Source organism: Eubalaena glacialis, chromosome 15 (assembly GCF_028564815.1).
Source record: "Eubalaena glacialis isolate mEubGla1 chromosome 15, mEubGla1.1.hap2.+ XY, whole genome shotgun sequence".
NCBI lineage: Eukaryota > Metazoa > Chordata > Mammalia > Artiodactyla > Balaenidae > Eubalaena > Eubalaena glacialis.
The window spans coordinates 77,160,996-77,180,802 of NC_083730.1; the positions used below are offsets into that span (position 1 = coordinate 77,160,996).

General features: G+C 43.5%; 1 protein-coding gene and 2 non-coding genes across 5 annotated transcripts; 2 read left to right on the forward strand and 1 right to left on the reverse strand.

Moving 5' to 3' along the window:
- Positions 1 to 3,249: 3,249 nt before the first annotated feature.
- SIRT4 (sirtuin 4) lies at positions 3,250 to 14,664 on the reverse strand. 3 transcript variants are annotated; one of them, XM_061169426.1, is made up of 6 exons: positions 14,621 to 14,664; positions 10,731 to 11,228; positions 8,101 to 8,236; positions 7,942 to 7,990; positions 7,603 to 7,815; positions 3,250 to 5,889 (listed from the first exon to the last, which is right to left on the reverse strand). In XM_061169426.1, exons 2-5 carry the CDS (start codon positions 11,225 to 11,227, stop codon positions 7,652 to 7,654), a joined length of 846 nt encoding a protein of 281 aa, XP_061025409.1. In that variant the 5' UTR covers position 11,228; positions 14,621 to 14,664; the 3' UTR covers positions 3,250 to 5,889; positions 7,603 to 7,651. The 3 variants fall into 3 exon arrangements, 2 of the variants coding, with proteins under 2 accessions (XP_061025409.1, XP_061025408.1); XR_009697344.1 differs by having other exon boundaries at positions 7,942 to 8,236; XM_061169425.1 differs by lacking the exon at positions 3,250 to 5,889 and having other exon boundaries at positions 7,539 to 7,815; positions 7,942 to 8,236.
- A 3,874-nt stretch (positions 14,665 to 18,538) lies between these two features.
- Positions 18,539 to 18,679, forward strand: LOC133076028 (U4 spliceosomal RNA). Its single transcript, XR_009697450.1, has one exon. It is a non-coding gene; the product is annotated as a U4 spliceosomal RNA (small nuclear RNA).
- A 657-nt stretch (positions 18,680 to 19,336) lies between these two features.
- LOC133076027 (U4 spliceosomal RNA) lies at positions 19,337 to 19,477 on the forward strand. The gene has a single exon (XR_009697449.1). It is a non-coding gene; the product is annotated as a U4 spliceosomal RNA (small nuclear RNA).
- Positions 19,478 to 19,807: the final 330 nt, after the last annotated feature.

Genomic DNA, 19,807 nt, shown 5'->3' on the forward strand with positions numbered 1-19,807 from the left:
ACAATTACCTCATCATCCTCACAACAGCTCTATAGTTGAAGGTATTATTACCTCCCCATTTTACAGATGAGGAAACTGGCTCAAAAAGGCAAGTGATTTGTCAAAGGCCACCCTTTCATAGATGGGATAGCTGAGATTGGAACCCAAACCTGGATAATTTAGAGGAAAAGTGCCATCACACCATGAATTTGCTGAAGGCAGAATGAGGTGTCTTAATCACTTTTGTATCCCTATCTGCCTGGTACTGTCCTTGATACGTGCGGCAGTCAATAAATAATTGCTGAATGAAGTGTTGGTCATTAGCTCTCAGGACCTTTTGGCAGGCAAGAACGGGACTATTGTCAAATGCAAATTCATCAAACCTAAGTAGAATGGCTATACATACTGTGCTACAGTATGATTGCAAGGGATACACAATTAAGTTAGACCTGGCCTCATCCTTCAAAGAACTGTAAAGGTTATAAACGTCTTTCTTCTATGAAAGGAAACTGCAAGCCCCTGTTTAGATGGGAAAAAAATGTTTCTTTTTCTTTTTTTTTTTTTTGGTTGCGTTGGGTCTTAGTTGCGGCATGCATGTGGGATCTAGTACTGGGCCAGGGATCAAACCCAGGCCCCTTGCATTGGGAGCCCGCAGAGTCTTAACCACTGCGCCACCAGGGAAGTCCCGAAAAATAAGATTTTAGGGGACTGTTGCTTACTCCTATTTTTTTCGGTTGATAAACAACAGAGAAGAGAGTCACCCAAGTACTCCAACTGGGCTCTAAAAATATCCTTTGACGTAAAAACCTACCTCTTTTTATCATCCCAAGTGTTGGGGGAGAGAGAACAAATTCCTTTAACGATCTTTAATGAGCATCTGCGGGGTGCTCACTACAGGAAACGGAATACGGGAAACACTGGTACAGTAGCTGGGATGATTTAAATGAATAAAATGGACCGAGAGTAATGCAATGTCGGGATTACGTACATCCCACAAGCCACAGTAACTTCACAGTGCTTAGCACATCACACATGCTCATTAAATAATTGTTCAACGAAGGTACAGCGTCGCGCAACGATTTTCCGCAGGCGAAGAAAAACCGCGTTGCCTTATTTACCTTTTCGGGTCACGTGACCGTGCGCACCCAATCCTGTCAATTCGCTGGCCACACCCCAGGGACGGAGTATTATGGAGTGGGAAATGTGATTGGGTACCTTTTGGGCACGTGGCTCTCGGTTCCTCTTTTCTATTGGTGAACAGCGTCCCAGTCCCCAGCCTACCTCCGCGCCTCCCAGGCTCAGGCCCCGCCCCTCTCGCACTCGTTAGGAGGCGGGGGTGGGGGGAGGAGGAGAGTCAGCGCAGGCGCAGTGGTTGGCGCCCTCGGAAGGTGGGAGGTGGTGCGCTTTTCTCTAGAATCCGGCAGGAAGGACAGAGTGGGCGAGTCAAGTGTGAAAAGACGGTGACCTCCTGTGCATGTGAAGTTGGGGTCAACTTTCCTACCGTGCGCGTCCCTCTCTGGGTCTCTCATTCCCTGCACACACGCACCTCTTCCCCCAGCTCCCTCTACTGGTTTCCGGCTGGTAACTCCTCCGTTTCATTCATCCTGGTGAGGCACCGAGGGGACCAGGAAAGTGGGGTGAAGGAAATCAAAATGGGGCGAAAAGGAGGAATGGCCAAGGAGAGAAGCGAGTAAATTTCGGACGAGCCAAAGGCCTCTGGGGCGTCCCAAGTTCTCACTTGAGTCCCCACCCCCGCCTTCGAGAGAAAAAGAAAAGGTGAAGGAATTTGCAGTTCTGACCATGTTTTTGCTTTTGCTGTTGCCTCCGTTTGGAATGATCTCCCTCTCCCCGCTTGGTGATTGCCTATTCATATTTTAGGACCTAACTGGGGTCACTCTGAAAGTTTCTTGAGCCTTGCCCTTCTTCCTTCTCAAAGTACAGTTGCTTAGTTACCCCACGGAATTTCGAGAACATTCAAAAGAGAGAGCGAGTTCAAAACTGGACTGGCTTTGATTACTGGCCTGATCACTTTAGGTGACCTTGGGCAAGTTACATAAGGTCTGTGAGCTTCAGGATCCTCATCTTTCAAAAGAAATAACAGTGCGTGGATCTTAGGGTTGTGGGAATAAGGTGAGTAAATGCGTTGTAAAATGCTTCCTACAGTGCTTGTTGTAAATGTTCAATAAATACTATTTCCGAAACAGAAGGAAGGATACTCTTTTTTTAACTTTTTGAATGAAAGAGGCTTTAAATTCTATAGTGCTTTACAATTTTCAAAAGTTTCATACACGATTTCATATAATCCCATCATAACTCCCCACCCCTATATTGCCCTTCCCCCCTTCCCTCTCCCTCCTGGTAACCACTCGTTTCTTCTCTATATCTGCGAGTCTGCTTCTTTGTTTTATTGACTAGTTTGTTGTATTTTTTAGATTCCACATATGTGATATCATACAGTTTTTGTCTTTCTCTGACTTATTTCACTTAGCATAATGCCCTCCAAGTTCATCCATGTTGCTGCAAATGGCAAAATTTTGTTCTTTTTTACGGCTGAGTAGTATTCCATTGTATATTTATACCACATCTTCTTTATCCATTCATCTGTTGATGGACACAGGTTGCTTACATACCTTGGCAATTGTAAATGATGCTGCTGTGAACATTGGGGTGCATGTATCTTTTCGAATTAGTGCTTTTGTTTCTTTCCAATATATACTCAGGAGTGGAATTGCTCGGTCATATGGTAGTTCTATTTTTAGTTTTTTGAGAAATCTCCATACTGTTTTCCACAGTGGCTGCACCAATTTACATTCCCACCAGTAGTATAGGAGGCTTCTGTTTTCTGGAAGAATATGCTTTATTTTCTTTAGAAAGGCTTTATTACATCAAGCAAAGCTTGGCTTTTGTAATTTTTTTAAGACAAACAGGTACACAAAAAGGAAAAGTGGCTCTGGGGAAGATCCGAGTGAGTCTACTCAAAGGAATACTCAATAGGAGACAAAGGTTTGGCAGGTAGGATGGCTTCCCCTCCCACATCCTAGTGATAATGGCTGACATCTGCTTACTCTGTCAGGCACTGTGCTGTGAGCTACACATGCATCATTACCTTGTTTAGTCTTCGTAACCACCCAATTGGGTAGCTCCTATTATTCTCATTTATAGAGACTGAAGTTTAGATAAAACAACTTGCCCAAGTTCACCTAACTACTAAGTAGCAAGACAGGGTTGGAAATCCAAGTCTGTCTATTTTCTAAAAGTTTCAATGCCGTGCTATATTCCTTTTCTAATAAATCAAGAAGAAAAAAAAACACTCTGCTTTCTTGGATGAGTTTAATTTTTTTTTCTTCATTAAGTGGAATTGATCTCTTTTGTGACATAGAAATTACGGAAACAATCTGGATCTCAGAGCACCATCTTGAATCTCAACAAGAATAATATATCTGGAATTAACTATTATAGCTGGTGGCAACCTTTGCTATTCCTCAGAGCAAGGTGACCAACTCATCTTTGTTTTAGCACTGCAAGTCCTACATCAGGAAAACCCCTCAGTACTGGGCAATCTGGGATGGCTGGTCACCCTACCTAGGAGTGTCGGATTTCCTATCCGTCCTGACTTTGATCCTCTCAGGAAACGTTTGGCATTCACTGAAGACTGACCTTTATGCATGTCCAAGCATCTCATGTGGGATTAACTCATTAAGTGAGCTGACATGTTGTAAAATACTTTGCACAATGCTTGGGATGTAGTGTGTTCAACAAATGCTATTATTTTATTTCTTCTTATTTATTTTTTGGCTGCACCACATAGCACATGGAATCTTAGTTCCCCGACCAGTGATCAAACCCGTGCCCCCTGCTGTGGAAGCACGGAGTCTTAACCACTGGACCACCAGGGAAGTCCCAACAAATGCTGTTATTTAAGGGAGAACTGAGAGGATAGTCAATTTATGACAGCATGAAAGAAGGAATATGAGTTAGTGGGAAGGAGATTCGAGTATTCTGTACTTGTTTGCCTTCATGACTTGTACTTACTAAAACTGTGATAGCTGAGCAGTTGTGGAAGCAACAAGGAAGGATATGACTGAGAGTCACAGCCAAAGCTGGGCTTATGCAGTTACAACCATGTAACCAGGGCAGTGAAAGCTGATAGCACCCGCTAGTAGAAGTCTGTTATTCCAACCAAGGGCACTTACAGCGGGTTGGGGACTGCTGTGCTGGTGGAGAGCAAAAGATGTAAAGTAAGGAGACCTGAGAAGCATCAGCTTCAGGAAATACCAAGTTCCTCTTGAGACAAACTTTTTGCAAAGAATTCCATCTCAGGAGGAAATATGAACAAAACAAACATTCCTAAGGCCCTCAAGACTCGGTTTCATAAATCGTGCCAGCATTAGGTGATGAAAGAGCCTGCCTTCCCTCCCTCGCAGCCTAACCTGCTCTCCACTGCCCACATTTTAACCATTCCTGGCCGGGTGTACTGTTGGCTTCTACTTCTACTTCAGGCTGACTTCCTTCTAACTATAATCTTCAGACAAGTAGGAAGCGTTGCTGTCTAAAAGAACTGGGAGGAAGACCTACTCAGATTCTCGTCCTGGCTCTGAAACAACACACTGTGGCCTTAGGTAAGTGTGGATCTTAGTTTCCTCAAAAATAAAATGAAGGGGGGATGGACTAAATTTTCTCTCCTGTCATTCCGTGCATGACTCTGTGGCATATTCTGGTAAAGCATGAGGGTAGGGGAAATAACACATCCTCTGTGAGCCACTTGAGAGCAAGAGGTTGTATCTTTGTAGCCTTAGTACCTAAATACAGTGTTGGTCAGTAACCGTTTATGAGATTTGTGGATGAGAATGGCTTGGGATTCAAAAGACCCAGATTTGAATGCAATTATTGGTGGTACTGACTGTGGGTAACTGAGCAAATCTGGTTCAGAGCATCTTAGCATCTCTATCTGCAAAAAAGCTGGAGTGAGATTTACCACAGCCTTACGCCTCTCCAGAATTAATGAATGGCTGTGAGCGAACCTACAGCTGTGCAGGTGAAAAGAACTCTGTGTTTTCAAGATCTTGGGTTATCCCAGTCAACTGAAATTTGCTTCCTAGACAGATGCAGGATGAACATGTATTGCTTGCCCTGATTTTAGACAAAAGACTACCCAGAATAGGCTGTGATTCTTTCATCTGCTTCGCTTTTTGATGAGATCATGCAGAAAGCTTTAGCCTGCGACAGTGATTCTCTCTGGCTAACACAGTAATCAAACAAGTCTTGCTGCTTCCCTCAGCAGAAACAAATCAATTTAAGAACCCACTTGGGAATTCACTGTTTCCTCTCTGCAGACCAGGTTCAAGGCCAGTCTCATTCTGGCAGCTGAAATCAAGCAGAAATCCTTAGAGAACCGTGTCATAAAGCCACATTCACTTTTAGCTGATTAAAAAATATAAAAGTACAGCCCACATACCTAATGTGCTATTTAAAAAAATGCTTCCTCTATTCCTTGGTTTATAAAAAATTCATTCATATCATTGTTCGTCTTTTCAAAAAATATATCAGAATGGTTCAGTTAAAGACATTTAAGCATTCAGAATTATAAATTAAGTCGTTTCCTTCCCCCCTTACCCACATTAGTGAGATCCCTAGGTTAGTACTCTGGAGGTACATATTTCCTGGGCTATTTCTTCTGCCTGATGAGATAAAAAGGGAGAGAAAGAAGTTTTCCTAACAAAAGAAGCTGCGGCTTTGAAAAAGTCCTCTTCAGGGGCAAATCTCATTAGCCGGAGGATTTTAATTCCTGGGCTCTGAAAGCTGTGGGGTTCAGAGATGGGCTGGCAGAGAGATGTCGGTTTGCTGCCCTCTGCAGGCGACAGTTGGTAAGCCTGGATCAGTTAGAGGAAGCAGGGATGAATCCTTAGGGATCTGAAAAGAAATGAAACAAGTTAATGCCAAAATAAGCTGCCAGTGGGGTGGAGGAAATGATTGTGTACATCAGTCTACCATTCAAAAAAACCACAGCATTTAGGGCATGTCAAGATGGCCACTCTGTACTGTTAGGTGCAAACAGGATGTAATAAAATACTGTACTGCTTGATTCAACTTTTGTAAGAACAGATTTAGATTTAGTTATACCAGAATGTTAGATTTTGGTTATCTCGGTAGTGGGATTATGGGTAATTTGTATTAAAATCCTTTTTACTTATCTGTATCATCTAAACTTTCTGTAATAAATACGTATTATTCTAGTAACAAGAACTAGTTAAAAAGTGATTTGCCAAGGGGACTTCTTGGGTGCTAGCAGTGTTCTGTTCCTTGATTTAGATGCTCTACATCTTCATCAAGCTGTCCACTCATGATGCCTGCGATTCTCTGTATGTCAGTATACTTCATTTAAAATGGTTTTTAAAAAGTGGTTTTACCGGAACTCTCACATATTGTTGGTGGGAATGCAAAATGGTACAGCCACTTTAGAAGACATTTTGGCAGTTTCTTACAAAACTAAACATACTTTTATCATATGATCCAACAATCTCACTCCTTGGTATTTACCCAAATGAGTTGAAAACTTAACATCCACACAAAGACCTCCACATGGATGTTTATAGCAGCTTTACTCTTTTTTTTTTTTTTTTTTGCCACGCTGCACAGCATGTGGGATCTTAGTTCCCCGACCAGGGATCAAACCCGTGCCCCCTGTAGTGGAAGCACAGAGTCTTAACCACTGGACCACCAGGGAAGTCCAGTGGCTTTATTCATAATTGCCAAAAAGTTGGAAGCATCCATGTCCTTCAGTAGGTAAACGATAAATACCATGTTAGTGAACAGGGGCAAGGAGTACATGGGAACTCCCTGCACTTTCTGCTCAACTCTGCTGTGAACCTCAAACTGCTCTAAAAAAATAAAGTCTTTTTCAAACTGGCTGTACTCCTCTGGGAATATTAAAAATTATTGAATTGTATGCAATAAATGAGTGAACTGTATGATATGTGAATTATATCTCAAAGCTGAAAAAAAAAGCTGTTATATTTTTTTAAAGTGGTTGTACTCATAGGTGAAAATATCAATAGATATAACTACTGACACATGCTACAATATGGGTGAATCTTGAAAACATTATGCTAAGTGGAGAAGCCAGACACAAAAGGCTACATACTGTATGAAATGTCCAGAATAGGCAAAAACAGAAAGAAGATTAGTTGTTGTCAGGGACCAGGGGGTGGGGAATGGGGAATCACTGCTAATGTGTACAAGGTTTCTTCCTGGGATGATGAAAATGTTCTGGAATTAGTGGTGATTAATGTGCAACTTTGTGAGTGTACTAAAAACACGTTAATTATATACTTTTAAAGTGTACTTTTAAAGGGTGAACTTCATGGCCTAGGAATTATATCTCAATAAAGCTGTAATTTTTTAAAAATGGGGAAAAAGGCAATGGCAGATTTTGGAACATCGTCTTAAATAGCTATGTGCCTAGAATTCAAAAATCAGTCTTTCGAACAATATAGCGTAATGCACATTAAAAAATTAGTTTCAATTAAGAATGGCCATACATTAAGAAACCTAGACTCTTCTCTCTTTTGTCAGTGCTCTCAGTTGAGCGGGAACTGGAATCTGGTATCCGAGAAGGCATTTTACCATTATCAGCAGAATTCAACTGAAAGTCCCAGTTTCCGGGTCCGGAATATCAGGCTGTGGTCAGCGTGGGTCTATTAAAGGCAGCAGCTCTCCGCAACGAGAATCCAGTTTCAGACATGCCAAGTCGTCCGACCGCGTGGGCCCGATGTTCAGTATTGCGATTGGCAGCTTCTTCTCCTGGGCAGTGAGGATGAACCTGTAGCCCGAGTATACCTGTCGGAGCAGAAGACGCAGGTAGGCGCTCTCGAGAGGCAGGAAGAGATAAACCAATAGGGAGCCTCTCCCGGGCTCCCCAGCCCGCAAAGGGGGCAGTTACCATCCCGACACCAAGTCAGTTACCTGCAAGGACGATCCCACCACCAGGAGGGAGTCGGCTTCTTTTACCCGCCTGTGCACAAAATCAACCTTGTCAGGGTTCACCGTGTCCCCGAAGAAGACGACGTCTGGTTTCAGGGGGCCCCCACATCGAGAGCAGGGCGGGACCCGGAAGCTCTGTACCTGCTCCTCAGTGAGAAAGACGTCACCGTCCGGAGCCAGGCCATGGGCCTCAGCGCTCCAGGTGGGGTTCAGGACTTCAAACCGCTCTTGCAGCGCCCCTCGGGGAGTCTGCTCGCCGCAGCCCAAGCAGAGGACCCTGAAACCAGAGAGGAGGCCAACTGTGCTGGGGAGGCACGAAGCTACCGAAGACCTTTCATCCCCAACCATCTCTAGCTCCTCCGTCACCACTTTCTTTCCCTGACACCCACCGTATTTTCCCCGTTTTATTAATACCTTTTCATGACCTCTTTAGCTACCACCTTCCTTCCACTGCCAACCTTCTAGAAAAACGTGCGTCTGTTTCCTTACTACACACTCCCTGCTTAAACCTTCTGCTAGCTCACTTTTGTCCTTAACACGACTGCAAAGCCTTTACCAAATAATTTCCTTAGTGCCAAAACCAGGGGTTTTTTTCCCCCTTCCCCCTCCATCCTCTGCTCTAATCATCCGCTGTAATTGATGCTGTCCATTGCCATCTTCTCTTTAAAACACTTTCTGGGGAGTTCCCTGGTGGCCTAGTGGTTAGGATTCCGGGCTTTCACTACCAGGGCCCAGGTTCAATCCCTGGTCAGGGTAATAAGATCCCACAAGCTGTATGGCCCTCCAAAAAAAAAAAGAGAGAGAAATTTGAGTCCTTTGTCCACTGCTCTGTGCCCATCGCCCATAACAGTGCCTGCACATGGCAGGCACTCACTAAACAGCTGTTGAAAGAAAAATGGAAGTTGGTTCCTCTTCTGCTCCTCCAGCCTCCAACCTGTTTTCTTTCCACTGTCCCTCCCTGCGGTGTCTCTGTGGTCACTGTTGCAGTGTCTCTGTGCTAACAGTTTCCTCCTCTATACAGGACTCCACTCCTGCCCTCTCCCCCAAACTTTAGTCCAAGTCTCCTTGATGGTCCTGTCAAACTTAACTTGTCTTCAATCCCCCTCCCCAGCTTCTCCATCACCTTCCTCCAGTTACTTGGGCTGAAACCCTTGGGAAAAAACTTGTTACTCAGTTTTCTCCCTTTACTCTCTATCTAGTGAATCATCAGACTGTGTTGGCTTTTTTGTTTAACTTAAAAGGCCTCCTATGAAATGACAAGAAGTCTTGGATTTGTTTTAAAATATTTAAAAAGAGACAGAGAAAGGATAAGTAGACATGATAAAATCTTGATAAAACTCTTTGAATCTGGGTGATGGTATGTGGGAGTTCATCACACTACTCTCTTTACTTTTGTGGATGTTTGAAATTTTCATCATGAAAAAAAAATTTTAATGGACCCATAGCCATCCTTAGCTCTCCCATCCCCTGATGCCACCTTAGTCTGAGTCTTTCCGGCTGACTTTCCTGAGCCACTCTAACTCTCTAATCCTGTCCAGGCTTCCTCAAATGCTATTTTTATCATATTGCTTTCTTGCTCAGAAACCACTAACAGTACCCTTTGGTCTCTCACAACAGACCCAAATTGCACTGCATGATTTTCAAATGCATCCAGGATTTGGGTCTAGCCTTCCGAGACAATCTGATTTCATACTAGCCTCCAACGAGACCAGGCCAGACTCTACAAGTTCCCTTCATTTGGAAAGCCCTCTTTCCCCTCCTTTGCCTAGTCATACCTGAGCTATTCTCCAGCCCCACCTCACCCATAAAAGCTTTCCTGATTACTCCAATCTTTACTAACTCTGTTTCTCTGAACCTGTAAAACATGTCTATCAAGAACCACATAATTTAACAATCACGTGTGGAGTGGTTTGTTGTTAAACCTGTTATTCTTGGGTCTCCCACCCAACAGATTACAAAATTCTCGCATATAAAGCAGACCACGTTTTATATTTTGGTTTTGACCTCTCCACACCAGCAAGTGGCACACCAGTAGCACACCACGTGTTGCAGACACCCAATAAATATTTTATGACTGGCAGACTGATTTCAGTCCTCAGAGGATGATCTCTGGGGCTTAAAGATAAGGAAACGGTCTCCAATTAGCTACAAGTTACTGCCAGGGCTACATATGGTCATTTCATCAATATTTATTGGGTTCTGGCTATCCTGTGATCTATGTGTCTAGGCACTGGAGACCCAGCAGTTTGTAGCATATGCTGTTGGTGCTCTACTCATAGTTCCCTCGGGACACTCAGAGGGCACCTCCCACAGTTCTCTTATAAGTTCCTGTGTCTCTCCTGTTTAGGGAGTTCCCTGGCCATGGAAGCCTTCTCCGGAGGAGCAGAGTCAAGTGTCAGGGAGTTAATTCCCCCCGAGTGACCCTCAGCCAATGAAGGATTGGAGGCAGTGGATGAACGCCCCAGTTCCCCTTGACTTCCAGTGAGATGGTTCTGAAGCTGCTCTACAGTCAGAGAGCCCTTGACACGCTTGAGCCCCAGATGCCCCAAGCAGTAACCCACTCATTAGCAAAACCTTACCCTGCCTTTCCCACTTTCCCTGTTTCACATCCCATTCCCTCACTGAGTTTGCTGGGATCAACTCCAAAGTAAACAACTTCCTCCCAAATCATTTCCTCGTGGTCTAACGAAGACAACAGTGATCAGGACGGCCAAGGTCCCTGCTCTTATGGAGCACGTGTCTGCATTTACACTGTTTAGGCTTTCTTGCACCTGTGCATGCATCCGTGGAGTTCTGTCAGGCGCTGACTCCCCGCCTTGGTGTGCAAGGCATCCACATTTTGGGTCACCAACCAGTACAGCTTTCCGAGTCTCTCCCAGTTGCTCAAAGCCCAGTGTGCAGGGTTAGGCTGGTGGGAGGAGAACTGAGGCCAGCCCACAAAGTTTCTCGCCCAGTACCGCTGGCGGATTTGAGCGATCCGTACAAAATCCCCATGCTGGATGGGCCTCCGGTCCGTGCGGGCATAAAGTCCCACCTTTTCTGACCTGTAGTCTGGGATCCCCGACTCAGTGGAGATTCCTGCCCCGGTCATCACTAAGAGTCTCTTGGAAAGGGTGATAAAGCGCTGTAACTCTTTGACCTTCTCAGAGTCCAGAGGAGGACTCGGTGGCACAAATAACCCAGTGGATTCGTATGAGCACTGCTGGCTGAGGTTCGCCACCCAGCGGCCTTTTGCTGTCCTGAAAGTCAACCCAAAGCTCATCCTCATTCTAGAGAGGGAAAAAAAAAAAGCATCAAGTGAGAAACTGGGTTTTGAAAACCAGGGTAACCAAGGGAAGGGGGGAGGGGCAAGATGGGGAAGGGGATTAAGAGGTACAAACTACTGTATATAAAATAGATAAGCTACAAGGATATATAGTACAACACAGGGAATATAGCCAATATTTCATAATAACTATAAATCGAATATAAACTTTAAAAATTATGAATCACTATGTTGTACACCTGAAAATTTCAACTATACCTAAATTTTTTAAAATTTTAATTTAATGAAAAAAACCCCACAAAACTGATGATTGGGTAAACAAAATGTGGAGTATATAAATGAAACAAGATTAACCAAGGGTTGTTAATTGTTGAAGCTGGGTGATGGGTCCATGGATGGGGGTTCATTATATTACCTATCTCCACAATAAAAAAAAAAATTGGCGGCGGGAAATTCCCTGGCAGTCCAGGGGTTAGGACTCTGCGCTTTCACTGCTGAGGGCGCAGGTTCAATCCCTGGTTGGGGAACTAAGATCCCACAGGCCATGCAAAAAAAAAAAAAAAATTTTTTTTAAAGTAATTTCTTAGAGGAATGTTTGGATTGCAGATGCTCTAGTATGCCCAGAACAGTGGAAGTACAGAAATGCCAAAAGCCATGAGATGAAGGGAAAAAAAAAACTTCCCCCACAAAAAAAAAAAAAAAGGGAGGGAGGGGGAGGGGAATGGCAGGGGGAGGGGGAGGGACAGGGAGAAAAGAATGGAGAAGTTTGAAGAGAAGCTAAAATGTGGACTGCTTTGCCTTAAAGGTAGACAAAACTCCAATATCTGGACCATATTACTTACCAGTCATATGGTATTTGGAGAAAACATATTTGAAATTAAATAGACAAAGTGAACTAGGGCAGGTAACTTAAACATATGCCTCCCTCATGTTGCCCTTGATCTAGACAAAAATGAAAGCAAGAGCACACGATTATCAACAGAATAGAGATAAAAAAGGGCTAAGCTTAGCCTAAAAATATATAGACAAACCCTAACTAACTCTAGGCAAGAAACTAAAAAATAAAGAATGGATGGGTAGCATCCTTATTTCCCCAGAACAGCCCACCCTAAACGGGATTTGGGAGCAGGTTACTAATGAGATTTCAGCTTACATCTGGAAGCTGCCAACCCAAAAGGTATCTAATAATCAGCAAACTGGTACTTTGAAATATTTTATGAGAAGGGTGACAAGAGCCAACAGCATGATATTGAGAAATGGCTGGGGAATAGGAATTTGTTGGCATTGCATACAATACTGTCCTCTGGAAGATAATATCTAGGTATGAGAAAAATGTACTGGAGAGGAGTACAGGTTTTTACCTAATAAGAAAGCTATCCAGGGACTTCCCTGGTGGCGCAGTGGTTAAGAATCCGCCTGCCAATCCAGGGGACATGGGTTCGAGCCCTGGTCCGGGAAGATTCCCACATGCCGCAGAGCAACTAAGCCCATGCAACACAACTACTAAGCTTGCGCTCTAGAGCCCGTGAGCCACAACTACTGAGCCCGCGAGCCACAACTACTGAGCCCGCGTGCCACAACTACTGAAGCCCACGCGCCTAGAGCCCGTGCTCCGCAACAAGAGAAGCCACCGCAATGAGAAGCCCCCGCACCGCAAAGAAGAGTAGCCCCCGCTCTCTGCAACTAGAGAAAGCCCGTGCGCAACGATGAAGACCCAATGCAGGCAAAAATAATTTAAAAAAAAAAAAAGAAAGCTATCCAACCAGACCATATTTCCAGTGGTGGATTCCATGCTTATGAGAACAGCCTACTGATAATGAATTAATCAATGACCGCAATACCTGGAAGGACAGCTCCCAGATAAACAATTCACTTGAAAGGTACAGCCCCCTTCCCCCCACAGATACTTAGAGTGTATTTATAATCTTGCTTTGTAATCCAAATCAATCTTTGGTAAAATCTGGAAGGGTGTGAGCTAGTTCAGCATCTAATAACTCACGGATGTATTGAACACTGGGGCCCCAGGCTTAGAGAAAAAATTGACCTTTGCTAGGAGTGTGTTGGTAAACTGGCTTCCCCTTTACCCTCCCCCTCAAAAAAAGATAAAAGAAAATAATCCTATCGTGGCCAGTTTCAGGCTACCAATGGTTTATCTAACAACTGGCTAGTAAATTCCCAAATATTTAACAACTGGCCCTCACCAGTACAAACTGATTCCACACCCTCCTGGGTCCTTTGAAGTCCAACCTGAAACAACAAGCCTACCTTTTTATTATCTTTTTAATAATTTGTTTTGGTCAAGAATTTCTAATATGTTCCACAAAATAAAACTTTGTCCCCACACTAGACTCTTTCATAACAGCCCAAGCCAATCCTGTCTTCCTGATCTCCTAAGAACCTACAGCCAGAGCTCTCCTATGCTGTGGCCATCAGATGGAAATTAACTATGGCTGGCAAATCTGCCAAGGCTTTCTGCATCCAAGGGAAACTGCATATTTTGGTTTCTGAAAATAAAGGGGGGAGGCTCTAAAAAATAAGATCTATTTTAAAAAGGAGGGAGGTAAACTAAAAAATTGATAAAGCAGAATTCTAGCATAATATAAGGCCTATTCTGTCTCTTCCAGTAACACCTGGCTGGTCAGAACTGAATTTCTTATAAACTTCAAAAAGTTAATGGTTTACCTCAATATCTTTTTTAAGTCCCTTAACTGCTCATTGTTAATATATGACTACATCTAAAGATGTCTCTATCAGAGGAATACATTTATATTTTTAGTTAATACCATCCCTTGGGGGACCGTGTGTCCCATAAACCTACTTCCCATTTTATAAATCAGAATTAACTTATTTCTTCATAAACTAAAGAAGCACATTAGAGTTCCAGTTTAGCTGATGAAACTGTTGCTCAGACTTTTCGGGATTTTGATTTTATTAATGTAATTAAGCACATGCATACCTTTTATTCTACTTCCCCCATATTCTATTAGTTTACCCTCAATTGCAAATAGGGCTTCTTGGACAAGGTGAAGGGTAGTGAGACCTGACAAGACATTCTACCCCCAGCTTTTTCTAGCTGTAAAAACAAGGCCTTTATGTAGTATTCGATAAAATGCAGAAATTCTCTAGTGACATGCACCCCATATGTAAACATTATTTTATGCTGGGCTTTCCAGATCTGGGATCAGGACCCTGACTTCTCCCTGACATTCCACAGCAACACGTGAACAGCTAAACAAATAGTTAATCCCGATTTCTGAGACCAGAGGGCTCGGGAAACCCCGCTGAAAAGACGCTCTGTTGGAACAGCTGCTCTCTCCCAGGTCCCATCAAAGGGCAAAGAGGAGAAGTGGAATCCTCAATTTATAGAAACCTGCAGCCCACACAGAACTCACTTACCTTTCACAGCTTAAGGGACACTCCGCGCCCGACAGGGGGACCGACTGGCTGTTATCTGCACTTTGGGAAATGTAGTTCATTAACCTGAAATGATGCAAGAAAAACTACAAGTCCCACAATCCTCTGGGCTTCACAATCGAGGGACCCAGGTTGTCCAGTAGCGCCCCCTGTTGGCCTTTTCTGGTCAGAGGCTTCGAACCCTGGTACGCGATGTGCAGCTGTCTACTAAGCCATCATCTCTTTGAGAGAGAAGCGGTTAGAGCTTGGACGTCAATGTTCTGAGTGCAAAATAGTACATCCAAACAGCGTTAACTTAGGAATTCATTCTTTAGAAGCTTTAGTAATGGATCTAGGTTTGACTCATCCTCAACTTCAGTGTTTACGAACCTTTCCACTCATGGAAACGGAATCAAGTTCCCACCTTGCAGTGAGTTGTGAAGAAATACATTCACAAATAGCTGAAAAACTGATGTTTTTACAGTTAAAATGAACAATTAAAGCGAAATATAATATACAGGGACTAATGTGTTTACCCACGTGGCTTCTCCAATTTTCTCATCTTTTTTGTTTGTTTGTTTTGGCTCCGTTGGGTCTTCGTGGTTGGGTCTTCATGTTTGGGTCTTCCTTGCTTTGTGCAGGCTTTCTCTAGTTGCGGCCAGTGGGGGCTACTCTTCGTTGTGGTGTGAGGGCTCCTCATTGTGGTAGCTTCTACTGTTGCGGAGCACGGGGTCTAGGCGCCCCGGCTTCAGTAGTTGTGGCACATGGGCTTAGTTGCTCCGCAGCATGTGGGATCTTCCCGGACCAGGGCTCGAACCCATGTCGCCTGCTCTGGCAGGCAGATTCTGATTCTTAACCACTGCGCCACCAGGGAAGTCCCTTATTTCTCATCTTGTGTTTTTACTAAATTAACCAACACAACGCCTGGGTCTTACCCCCAGAAATTCTGATTTAATTGGTCTGGGGAGACACTTGGGCACCAAGTCGGTTTACAAACCTCACAGTTGTTTCTAATATGTAGCCAGTGAGAACCACTGATCTGTAGCATTGCCTAAATAAGACATCGATTTCTAAGTGTTTTAGAACATATCAAAGGGTATGTTCTAAAACAGCTAGCACTGACCTTGAAGACCACTCTGAGGAACCACTTCCCCCATTTTAAAATGAAGTGAGGGGAATTCCCTGGAGGTCCAGTGGTTAGGCTCCGAGCTTTCACCGCCGAGGGCGCAGGTTCAATCCCTGGTCGGGGAACTAAGATCCCGAAAGCCGCTCGGTGCCGCCAAAAACAAACAAACAGACAAACAAAACTGAAGCCCAGAGGAGTAGTATGAAAGCTGGAGTCAGAGTCTGACTATCATTGAATGCATAGCAGTAAATATTGGTAAAGTAACCCATTTCAGTAGTTTGGGAGCAATACCTCCAGCCACACCTCAAATAGGTCACTGGGCTGAGAGAACCACCTGACATGAGTCTTTCGTACCTTAGTTAACCTGACCACATTGGCTGGGGAAAAAAAAAAAAAAGGATTGAAATATAGACTGGGGGGCTTCCCTGGTGGCGCAGTGGTTAAGAATCTGCCTGCTAATGCAGGGGACACGGGTTCGATCCCTGGCCCGGGAATATCCCACACTGTGGAGCAACTAAGCCCGTGCGCCACAACTACTGAGCTTGCACTATCGAACCTGTGTGCCACAACTACTGAAGCCCGCGCGCCTAGAGCCCATCCTCTGCAACAAGAGAAGCCACGACAATGAGAAGCCCGCCCACGGCAACAAAGTGTAGCCCTGGCTCGCTGCAACTAGAGAAAGCCCGCACACAGCAAGAAGACCCAACACAGCCAAAAATAAAAACAAATAAATTTTTAAAAATGTAGACTGGGAACTTTTATGAAGTCAAAAAATTATAGGGCTTCCCTGGTGGTGCAGTGGTTAAGAATCCGCCTGCCAGTGCAGGGGACACTGGTTCGAGCCCTGGTCCGGGAAGATCCCACATGCCGCGGAGCAACTAAGGCCCTGCGCCATAACTACTGAGCCTGCGCTCTAGAGCCCACGAGCCACAACTACTGAGCCCGCGTGCCTAGAGCCTGTGCTCCGCAACAAGAGAAGCCACCGCAATGAGAAGCCCGTGCACTGCAACAAGAGTAGCCCCCGCTCGCCACAACTAGAGAAAACCCGCGCACAGCAACGAAGACCCAGTGCAGCCAAAAATAAATAAATAAATATTTTAAAAAGAAAACAAAATTGTAATCCAGAATATTTTCTGCACACATGGGTGTTTGATTAAAACCTATGGAAATGTCAAAACACGACACTACCCCCAATCCCAGGCAAATTTTATTATGGAAAACTTCAGAGCCACATTATTTTTCCAGTTCTTCAAGTGGAATAAGCATCATTAAAAGACTGGCCAGGAACACAGGATTATTGTGCTTTTAGGCCCCAAAGAATTTCATGTTCTGGGGAGAAGTTAGCTGAGTTTTCTATTCTTCTTAGTGCTGAGAAGTCATCTGTGGAAGATGAAGTCATCCAAGACAGCTGGTGAAACAATTTCCCTTGATAGCTACTGACAGGGTGTAATGAGCCATCCAATCGAGACATTCTCAAGGGCTGAGAAGTTCCTTGGATGACCCTAGTCTTTTATTTCTCACAACTCCACCACACTAGGAATTAATGACAAAGTCCTTGGTTGGATCAAAATCAAATATTCTAAATTAATCAGACCGTTAGCCTTTCTTTTTTTCTGCTGTTTTTTCCTACCCTGCCAATTATGGCTGTGGAAAAAAAGTTAACTACACATCAGCATCAAATAGGCCTTTTTATGTCATTTTTACATCTAGTTGATGACTACATAAATGTTCAGTGAGCAATACTTTGAACGTTTCATGTTTGAAATTTTTCATAATGAAATTTTGGGGGAAATATTTTCTCAGAGTACTAGTTGCATCTTAGTGAGTAGCAAAAACCAAAAGTCTTTTGGAGAGTACAGCTCAGAGCTGAAACAAGTTCAGACATAGGTTTCTAGTAGCTTTCCACTTGCCGAGCCAGTAACAGTGAAAGTTACTTCAAACTCATGAACTGTAGAAATAGCCTCTCTCCTCTGAATTAAGATGTCCACAGAAAACCCTTTCAGGTTAAACATAGAATTACCACATCATCCAGAAATTCTACTTCTAGATATATACACAAAAGAATTGAAAAGAAGGACTCAAACTGATACTTGTATGTCAATGTTCATAGAAGCATTATTCACAATAGCCAAAAGGTGGAAGCAACCTCCTGTCAATCAAAGAATAAATGGATAACAAAATTCCATATAGTAGAATATCAGCCATAAAAAGGAACGAAATTCTGAAACATACTACAATATGGATGGACCTTAAAAACAATGTATGAAATAAGCCAGACACAAAAGGTCAAATAATTGTGTGATTCTTTTATGTGAGGTACTGAGAGTTGCCAAATTTATAGAAAGTGGAATAGAGGTTGCCAGGGGCTGTGGGAGAGAGGAACGGGGAGTTAGTATTTAATGGGAAGTTTGTTTGGGGTGATGAAAATGTTCTGGAGATGTACAGTGGTGATGGTTGCTGAACTTAGAAGTGGTTCAAATGGCAAATTTTATATGTATATTTTACCACAGCACCCTTACACTGAGCACATGGCTCATCCTCCCCAATTTATGGTCTGAATTAAGTTTATTAGCATGTTCCCTCCCACAATGCTTTGCTTCATTCTCCACTCAAAACTAAGTGAAATCAAGCAACTGCATACTGAGAAACAGATTATATATTTCCGAAACATCTTAATATGGTTGTATAATTTTCAGCCCATTAATAATTAAGGGTTTTGCCTTGAGGCTCCAACTCACCTTTCTGTAATAGGAACCTTGCTTATTGGGAATGATGAGTAGGGGCTACTTTCCTTCAGCTTTGCGCAGTGGCAGTATCGTAGCCAATGAGGTTTATTCGAGGCGCGATTATTGCTAATTGAAAACTTTTCCCAATACCCCGCCGTGACGACTTGAAATATAGTCGGCATTGGCAATTTTTGACAGTCTCTACGGAGACTGAACAATGCAGGTTTAAAAAGAAGTCTGCGTTTTTTAACCAACATGACTCATTTACAAATTACGTTGGCGAATGTATAGTTGTCAGTGGCGTCATTATTAAATTTTTTACGTTTATCGTTACGAGACAGGGACTCAACTTTGAGAACGTGTTCTTTGCTCGTAATATAAGCACTCAACCAACCACGTGATAAATGTTCACCGTTCATATCTGTTATCCAGGTTCCGTTGTTTGTATGTCTGCGTGTTACATTTTGTTTTTACCGTTTGAAGTTCTAGTGTCTCTTCTGAGAGTTTGCTTTTTCTGGTTTCAGCACCCACGGCGGAACCTACTGATCTCATTTCGGTTAACTCTGTTTCCGTTCTTTTCCTGCCGGTGTTTCTTGAAACTGGAGTCTCAGCCAGACCGTCTTTGGTGACGTCATGGTAATTTGCATAAAATTCCCCAGCATCCTTTGCGAAGGCGTACGTATTTCTAAAACGTTAGTGTTCGACAACAGATAATTTTAAAACTACAACCTTTTCGCGCAGGCGGGTCTTAAACATAAGTTCTCGCAAGGAAGTGCTTCATATTTCCCAGCTCGTTATCAGTCGCTCACCCTCACGGTAAAGGCAGTTGTCATCCATGGCGGAGCTAGGTGCGTGCTCACGTTCTCTAGCTTTGCGCAGTGGCAGTATCGTAGCCAATGAGGTTTATCCGAGGCGCGATTATTGCTAATTGAAAACTTTTCCCAATACCCCGCCATGACGACTTGAAATATAGTCGGCATTGGCAATTTTTGACAGTCTCTACGGAGACTGATCAGTGCAGGTTTAACAACAGCTGTGTATTTGGTATTTTTTTACACTATAGTGAACGCTTTGATTATTGCAGGTTTCTCGAGAATTTTCTGCTTGCTCTTACTTAAGTGGTTCTGGGTTTTATTCTATCGTTAAAAGCTGGGGGCGGGTTTGTTCCGTGTTTATCAGCTTTGAGTATACTTGCTTTTAGACAGACTGGGTTGCGTTTTTTTTCTGGTGAGTAGGAGCGCAGCCCGAAGGTTTCCCAATGCACTAAAAATAATTTTGGTTGCAAAAGTTATCGTCTAGAAGTTCCCAGTTGTTACGTTACCAACTCCGCTTCCATCA